General features: G+C 35.7%; 1 protein-coding gene across 8 annotated transcripts in view; it reads right to left on the minus strand.

Moving 5' to 3' along the window:
• The window catches only part of otofa (otoferlin a), a 71,876-nt gene that overhangs the window by 24,442 nt on the left and 37,990 nt on the right, over nucleotides 1–9,444 (minus strand). For all 8 annotated transcript variants that reach the window (XM_008397650.2, XM_008397637.2, XM_008397645.2 and 5 more), the window contains exons 6-9: nucleotides 2,888–2,961; nucleotides 2,670–2,796; nucleotides 2,068–2,122; nucleotides 950–1,081 (exon numbers count right to left, since the gene is read on the minus strand). In XM_008397650.2, coding sequence (XP_008395872.1) covers nucleotides 950–1,081; nucleotides 2,068–2,122; nucleotides 2,670–2,796; nucleotides 2,888–2,961 — 388 coding nt within the window. The remainder of the gene's footprint in view (nucleotides 1–949; nucleotides 1,082–2,067; nucleotides 2,123–2,669; nucleotides 2,797–2,887; nucleotides 2,962–9,444) is intronic.

Here is a 9,444-nt window from a genome sequence, read left to right on the forward strand (position 1 = left end):
TCAGTCGTTTTGCAAATAGATCAAAGTTTAAACTGGCATGTTGTACATCTTTTATCTGGTCATTTTGTGCAAGATTTAACAACTAGAAAATGGCACAACATGATATTTTTTCCATTGGCTGATTGGCTGCTGTTAGGCCTACCGATTTTAAGTTGAATGTTCATTGCATTTTTCGTAGACGCTTGTGAAAATAATTTCCATTCACATGGCTTTTTTGTTCTCTGGTAAATTCTTTTTGATGATAAATACAGAAACAAGCATAAAAATCAAAACATCTACAATAGTGATAGTAATATTAATGATAAAATAATAGTCAGTGGAAAGTAGCCTGCAAATTCTTTGGTGGGGGGCGGTGAGGGACCTGGATGAAGGCTAAGGGGGCGCTGGCCCAAAAAAGGTTGAGAAACACTGGCCTAAAACATGCAGCTTGACTGTTGGAAATTAGGCAATAATATCAATCAATTCCACATGATATTTCTGCAAAAAAACTCCAAAAAAAAAACATATCTCTGCAAAAAGCACAAGCCACAGCAAACTGATAGTGAGCACTGGAAACATGAGATGCTGCCATTTCAACTTCTTTGGCTTCAAGTTTTTCTCTCAGTGGGGATTTTCAGTCAGACTTTGGGAATCGATAACAGACAAACTGTCACTTTCACTCCCTGCAGGGCACAACAAAGAGTCTGGGCTCTGGAACATTCCCCTCTACCCTGACTAATCCCTCCCAGATCCAGCAGAGATTCTCCATCATCACGGGGGGTTGAGCACTCTACACTTCAGCATAATCAATATCGTGTCTTTATTTTGAGTCCAATCTCAAGCTGGAAGCTAAACTAATCCCTCGTGTTCCTCAGCCTTATCATAATGTAAAGCAAGAAGGTTTATATGGATGTGTCAGACCACACTTTTTCACGAAGCACCATAAGTGGAAAAACAAACGAGTTCTCACCTCATTATAGTACGGACAATTGGTGGACTCCTTCATGGATGTATATTTCTTGTCATCGCCAACTTCCACACACACCACAGGATCCATGTTCAGACCTATTAGCTGCCGAGCCTCAATCACTGTGATGCTGATCTGATGGGAGAGATTATCAGTTCCGGTTATCTAAACAGTGCTATTTTCTTTAATAATCCAAATGATCTTCAGTACTTGTAATTGGAAATTTTGCTCTTTTAAGTAAGTCAGATAATTTTGCAGAATTCAGTGATTGGAACTAGTTTAATTGGGTAGTAAATGTTCCTTCGGTTTGCAGTTAAGTCAAGTGTTTTATATAATTGTAAACTTCTGGAGTTATGTAGATATAAGTGATGGTTTGTGCTGAAACAGTTCACTGTTGTTTTGGACTAAACCTTATAAATTCCTGTCTTTTAAGTAGTGCTTGTTTTTGCTTGCTTACTTAACTTTCCTTGGCAAACAAGTTTGCACTTGATCCTTTGGTCTATTGTCTTAGTGAAAGAAATCAATTAAAACCAAAGAGCAAACATTCACTGGATTCTTCTGCTTTGTATTCATGGCTGTCTTTGTAATTTTGGTGCTTTTTGTGTTTAGTGTGACCTTATTTGGCTTTTGATGTGCAAAGAGCAAGAAATTCTCAAAGGAATTAACTCTGAGGAAAGGTGCTGCTGTTTTATTTTTTCTTTTTAAAGAAAGAAGGTGGACTCACACACATACACACATTCACACACACAGCAATCAAGGCATGACATCATAACCACTGACAAATGAAAATAATAACACTGATTAACTTTTTCTCAGCAAGTGGAGTTCATGCTATGATTGATCTGGGACTGTTAGGTAGGTGGTTTGGATTTTATACCTTTAAAAATGCTTTAATAAATAAGTTCTATCTCTGAGATAAAAAAAACAAAAAACACTCAGAATATCAAAATGAATGTCTCATGTAGCCCTTCTCAAAAAATGACTGCATTAACATGATTAATCTTTTTTTTTTTTTTTTTTTTTTTAGAATGTACCTGAAATCATACTTCATGCTCATTTTATAAAGGTTTGCTTCAGCATAGAAAAGAACAGAAATCCAGATGCAATTTGAGAAAATTAACCTGATAATCAACGGGCCTTCCAGAGCTCGGTTCCATCTTGATATCCGGCTTTGACCTGAAAGAAAAAGAAACAAAGACATTTTTAAACATTTAACTGACTAACATTTTCCTCCCTTCGATGCTTAATTGTGCAGAATCAGTTCATTAATCTTAAATCTGCAGAAATGGCAAAAATAATCACTGAGTTTTCAGTTATCCCAAAATTGGATGTAGCTTTGCAACATTTTCTCTGTCTTCTGCTTTCCTCAGTAGCTTCTCTGTTCATAAACGACTTCAATTGAAAACATTTTGGTGAAAACAAAAGGCTTTACTTCAAGCAATAAAAAACAGATATGGAAAAACAACTAATGCATACTATAATTGGCTGCTCTGACTTCAGAGAAGACGGCTGCAGCTATGCACAGGAAAAAAGGCTGAATTTAAAGTAACACATTGCAAAGGATTCCCCTTGTTTCAAGTTTTTTCCCTTTTCAATTAAGCAGTTTTTCTGCACACCCAATCTCAGACATAATTGCAATGGCACACTACAAAAGAAGCCATGTTTAATAAGTTCCCTGCTGTACATTAAAGTGAGCTTATGTGTGTGTGGGACTGTTTCAGACCTTTTATTGGAAACATTAGTTGTGACAGCAGTCACTGAGGCCAAAGATATGGTATCCGGCTCCAGCATTCCAGCAAGACGCATGGCTTTCTTATCCAGATCTTCCATTTCCAGGATGGCTGGATCATCTGTTTGCGTCATGTAGTGCAATGATCAAACATCAAAACCATTTTTTAGAGAGATTCTAATTCACGTTATGAATAACGGTGTGTGTTTTACCTCCTCTTTTATGGTCGTCTTTCAAGCTTTTTGCCTTGCCAAGTTTCATGGCTGAGAAAACTCCTCTCCCTGCTCTGTTCCAGAGAATCAAAGAAAAGAGTCATGAAAACGATCTGTCACAGCTGATCTGTCCTCAGATAGACCTGTTTCACATCACATTCAATCAGTTAGTTAGCTGGAGCCTTCAGTGGATAAACTGGATAAATTTAAAAAAAATAAAATAAATGAGTTCTTATATGCACGTCGTTGAAGGCTGGTTGGAGATTATGGTCAGGTTGCAATAATTCAGAAGATAAAACAAACACTCCAAAACCCCCAATCACAAAACAAGAGTATCTGGTGTCCTCACGATATTATCTGGATCATATATCACCACAGCAACAAAGACCATGTGATGTCATTGAGAGGGTGACAAATGAGGGGCCTTAATAATTAAAAACGTTGGAAACCGTCCAGTTTGCTTCGGATATGGATACATGTCAGGAAATTAATCAACAGGGTTTCCATTTGTTTCACTCGGGCTTTCCGAGTCAAGTGTGTCAGAGTTCAGCTAAGTTACATCAGATATGATTCTAACAAAATTGCATTGCACGGTGTTTTAAAGTACTTTACAATAAGACTAAGTGAGTAGAATTAATTTAGATTAGCTTCAAGGGAGCGTGCTTACGTATCTTTAGACTGGAGAACAGAAGTAAAATTCATTATTTAAAATATCCAGATTATTTTTTTATTTATTATTTTATAGAAAATCAAAGTTTACATTTACGCCTCACAGGTTTCTCACGTAAAATCATTTCCTATTGAAACAAAATGAAAAAATTGACAAAAATTGGTGTAATTTAATCAAATGTCAGCAAAGAAGATTGATTTAAAAGTATGATTGTACAAAATGCCAATTATTCAGTAAAAACAGAAAACACTTCCAACATTATAGTTTAATATTTCATTTAAAAATGAAAAATTTGCTTTGTGAATTAATATTTGGAATTTAAGTAAATCAATTTTCTTGTATTTGTTCAGATAAACCTGCAAGTAGAGAGGAGGCAAACATTGGTTTTCATACATACCACATCAAAGACAACACCGATCCCATTCAACTCCACAAACAGGTCACAGTAAATCCACCCCGAGGTTTACTTTGAACTAAGTTTCCTTACAGGAATGCATGAAAAAAAAGACTCGTGTAATAATCAAAGTCGAGGCTGGTAGATGCTGTAAGAGTTGCAGATATCTGTGAATGCTGCAGAGCTGGGAGGAGAGGTGCAGAGGGGAGCAGGGAATGGTGGGAGGTGCAAGGAGATAAGGGGGTATTGTATTTACCTTTAAAAATCAACTTTGTTTAATCCAGGACAAATGACCACAACATACTTAAAATTAGAGCAGTTTTTTGTTTGTTTGTTTTTTTACCTATCGGAAGCATTAATTGGAAATTGTTCATCTTTATATGCTTTATTTTAGCTTTAAGTTCTACAAAGTGCTTCATAATGCATTTATATTTCCCTTACCTATCAAAGTAATGCTTTGTTTAATTGTGATTTTACTCACACAGAGGAGAGTGCACATATTTGAAAGTTTTGTTTAAAAAAATGTTCACGATGGAATACTTTATCACATGCTCACAGGTCTCATGACTGAATTGAACTCATGTTATGTTAAGTCTTTATTTCTTATTTTGCTTATGGACTTTTGTCGTCACTCTGAAGGTTATTTCCCAGAGAAACTTCTTTGCACCTGTGAGGAATAGATAAACAGAGTTCCCCAACACTACCTTGCCAAGGGGCTAGTTTTCACAATGTGTTTTATAAACGTTTTTTTGCTAATTTCCTGTCCTTGGGTGTGAAACATGCGTCGACTCTGTCTGGCAGAGCTTCTTACTTCAATGTGGATGTCTGTTTTACAGTTATTTTGCTCTCACATGCCAAGATGCTTTTCACCTTTTCTACTGTTTGGGTAAATTCATTTTTCCACAACAGTTATCAAATTTCTTACCAGTCAGTGGATGACTGCACTTCTGAAAAACTGGTAAATAGAAATCAGCAGAAACCAGGATAATGTCTGAAGCCAAAACTATGTTGATGTTTGCAACAGCACTAAAGTTTTTTCAGAGGAGTAAAAGCTCAATTAAAAATGAAATGAATTCAAGAAAATGCATTCATTTGTTCATTTAAAAAAATTTTTTTTCAGTATCTACTTTTTCAAGTAGAGTTTGGGAAAATTCACAGTTGAAAATCGATGCCTCTGATCATTGCAGGGATAAATAAAACAAAGAGCTCTACTTGAGTCGAGAAACAGCTCCAGAATAAAAAGAACCTCTCTTTCCCTTGAAGACACAAATGCATACTAGTATAAAAAAAGTGTTGTGTTTTTTTTTTTTTTTGCAAATAACAATCTGTAAAGTGTGACATGCATTTACTTCCAGCCCCTCAGTACTTTGTAGAGCCACCTCTCATTGCAATTACAGCTGCAGGTCCTTTGGTTAAAATGGTTTTCTTCCTGAATTGCCTGTTTGCATTTGGCTCCATCCAACTTCCAGCTGCCAGCAGCTCTAACCAGATTTCCTGTCCGTGCTGAAAAAAACCATGCTTGCAGCACAATTGCACTGCTTTGCAGTTGCTGAATTTTGTCAATTGTCTGGAACAAAAACGTTAAATAGTTAGATGTTGATTTCTAGTGTGCAACTAATGCTTGTTTTGTAAAGATATTCTCAAGCTCCACCAGAAGTACAACTATTTGTCAAGTTGTCTGAATGATACTCTTAAACTTGCCCACAACTTTTGTTCAGTGATTTTCTCTAACAATTGCCTGAATTAACTACAGAGCAGCTCTATTTTAATTGGCACTTTATTATGCACATGTGAACTCTGTTTAGTCTTCAGATTACTTCTGAAGGCCATAAGAAGGTTGAATATGATTTTATTCAAGGGTATCAGAGAAAAGTGGGACTAAACGCCGATGGAAACTTTTAATCCAGAATTTTGAAAGTGAATCTCTGTTCTCCCTTGTTTTTAAGTCAAATATAAAAGTCAGAAGCATCATTATTATGTTATCTCCAGCAGTTGTACTTGTATCAATTCATCCTCAGTCTAACTAACAAAAACATTAGGAAAAAATGACTTTTCTAAAAAAAAATCTCTCAACAATTTATTGGCTTTTGCAACATGTCAATGTAAAACCAGTCTCAGTACTTATTTTATGAAGTTGCCACAGTTTTCATTTATACCAAGCTCAAAGCAAGGAGGATTTTGAAGAGATTGATAGTATATAAGCAAAAAAGGACATAGGGATAAAGACACACATTGACTGATAACAGAGAATGTAAGACTAACCATTTCTGTGCTTCTGAATCATTATTTGTATTGCCACAAAAGATTTCCCATGTGAGAAGAACTAACATCAGACTAACATCATCTATTCAATGCTGACCTTTTCAGAAGAAGACTCTAAGAGTACCAGAGCAAACAAAGAGACCAGAAGTCTAAAGCAAAGAAGAGAGATTTTAAGTAAACAAAGAGAAACCGATGCAGCTCTCTTTTTTTTGCACTACAAAGTTAAGGAAGGGTAAATGCAGGAGGAAACATCAAAGACAAGGAAGTTCAGTAGGAGAATGTTGATGTGAAATAATAAAAAATACTTTTTTTTTTCCTTTTATTGAAGGAAACATACAAAAAAATTATATCTGTACTATACAAATGATAATCTAAGGAATTCAAAGAGTTAAATGTGGATAAAAAGTAAACCAAAAAAAACATGTCAAACATGTTTCAACTTTGTCTTTCCTGTTCATGAAGACAGCAGATTCTGTTATTATAGACACTCGTCGACCTCCCACTTTTCTCTGTTTGTTTTGAATTCATACTGCAGCACGCTCAGTTACTCTTGGAACAACCACAACAAAACTTTCAAATATTGCAGTTTCTTGTCCAGGCTCATTAAAAATGATTCCCTCAAAACCCTAAAATACATAACAAAACATCCCAATATTGTTTTTTTTCTGACATTCCTTATCATCCACCTTAGCAACACTGTTTCTAAGATCCAACTGGGACTGTTAAAGAACAGTTATAGAACAACACGCGCGTTAAAGACATGACTGGATTTAAAGCTTCACAAGACAATGTTAATTTATTCATGGTTGGATGTAAAAAGCCAACATTCATGGCAATATGAGAAACAATGTGACTGCAGCTCTGTAGCCTCATATTTGTTTTATAAGTCTAGAGGTTCATAAAATTCATTCCACCTTGTACAAGAAGGGAGAATTTTTATCTGAGATAGCATCAGTTTAGGATTTAAGGAACTCAAAAGCAAAGACATAAGAACCAAACACATAAGTTGTTGTGTCCTTGAAAATCCACAAAGGCACAGAGAGAGAACCCAACTTGGAGGACTTCACCTGCCCTATACCTGACAGTAGATGAAAAATAAATTAAGAAAGAAAAAGAGGAGAAAAAAAATGCATTTATTAATAATTCATTGACATATACCATATGTTCTGCTCCAGGGATCCAGCTGAATGGAGCTCAGTTAAATCCCCCATCACACCTGTTCTCTTTCTCACACTGGAAGGAAATATTCCAGTGCTTCAAAGTTTTCATTGAAACAAAGCAGAAAAATATCAGTTCTCCATGATAACTTAGTATTAAGATGATAAGTCCCACTAGCAAAGATTAAATCCTGCTGAATGCCTTGCTGGCTTTACTGTTTTATCCCAGTCTTAACTTTTCTCTCTAATAACAGGGTTTTGGCTCATACAGATCAAAGAGACAAACATCAATGCCATTTATTATCCTTATGTTTTTGACATATATTTTTCTGAAGTGCAGCAGAGTTGTGCTTCATTAGCTTATAGGATTCTCAATTGATTCTGAATCAGATGATCCTCTCCTGTGATCCAGTTATAAATTTACTCCAATTAGTAGCGCGCAGTTCAACCCTTCTGCAACTTTAATGTGTTCACAAACAAAAACTCCCGTGAGTCTTTCTGACCTAGATACTGCAAACTACAAACTGCAAAAACAACTACAGCTGCACAGCACTGTTTTTTTTTAATACAAAGCCATATTTTATGTTAATGAAGGGATTACTGCAGCCTTTTGCATACCAATTACTAAGCATTTTAGATAATGTAAAGGAATTGGGGAAAAAGAAGAAGCAATGTGGTGAGAGATGAGCCAAGAGAATGTATGTTACGCACCAGAAACTTTCTATAAATGGCAACACTTTTACATTTTTTATAGTGCACTGAAAGCTCTCTTGTATTTCTTAAACTTGTTATTGTAGCCACTGAACTGCAAAATAAGGCTTTGGTAAATAAAAGTAAGACAGCATTAAACCTTTTTCTTTGACAGTTGAGGGATTTCAAATTCCTGCATATTACTTCAATAAAATGTTATTAACTCTACATTTTATCCATTTTCAAGGAAGAACTGCTTGGAGTCTTATCTGTTACTAAGAACAATGTTCTAAATCACTGACCTGCAGGATTCTGCTTGTTATGGATTGCAGTACATTTGAAACATCATAATTTACAGAGTGCACACTTACTGTAAATAACTATGTGTGTGTGGTGGTGGTGCTTCATGCGTGAGAAGCTCACAGGTTGAGCTTCTCCTTCTGCAAACACCCAATCAATTAAGATGCAGAAAATTATCTGGGATTCTGGGGAGAGATACAGGCAGTGCAGTCCCACATAGACATAAAGTAGTCTCTTGATTCTCAGCAGCAATAAATCACTAGAAAGAACCTCTCAGGCTGCATAAAGTAGGTTAAAATTTAAAAAAACTACACATCATGCCCCAGTCTAAAGAAGCTTAAGAACCATTAAAAAACAAGTCATTAATATCCATCAGTCTGGAAAGGATTACAAAACCATTTCTAAGGTTCTAAACTTTGTGCATTTCAGAATAAGAGCATCAAACCAAGAGTCAAATATAGCGGACATGACAAACTAGGGCTGCAGTGGTGCTTCGGGACATGGATGACATTCTGTGATTTATGGAAACATAAATTCTACTTTCCAGAAAAAAATCCCATGGCTCAAAAGAATATATTAAAAAAACTCAATTGGTGTGGTCTTAATTAATGGACTAGTTTAATCCTGAACTTCAATCTGATTGACATGTGGTAGCGTGATCTAAAACAGGTTGTTCATGTTCAAAAATCCTAAAATGCGGCTGAAATAAAGCATCTCTGCAAGGAAGAGCACATCAAATTTTCCCCACATTGAGGTAAAGACTCAGCCAAACATGCCAAGTGTCTCTCAGGGTGAGTGATTGAAGGCGGAAAGTTATTAGGATTACAGTTATCAGGTGTAAGAGGCAACTACTTTTCACTGCTTGATTTGTGAAAATCTTTTGTCCTCTATCAAATAGTCACAATTTGAAAACTGAATTTCGGTTTTGTTCAGGCTTCATTTGCCTGGTATTAAAGTTAGCTTGATGATCTGTAGTATTCCCAGTTTCAAAGCCTGTTTTCAAAGCAAAAACAAATTCTGTAAAAGGAAGTGGATATGGAGGTAGTACAAACCCAGTTATCCTTCCAAAATATAGGAAATATAT

Source organism: Poecilia reticulata, linkage group LG21 (assembly GCF_000633615.1).
Source record: "Poecilia reticulata strain Guanapo linkage group LG21, Guppy_female_1.0+MT, whole genome shotgun sequence".
NCBI lineage: Eukaryota > Metazoa > Chordata > Actinopteri > Cyprinodontiformes > Poeciliidae > Poecilia > Poecilia reticulata.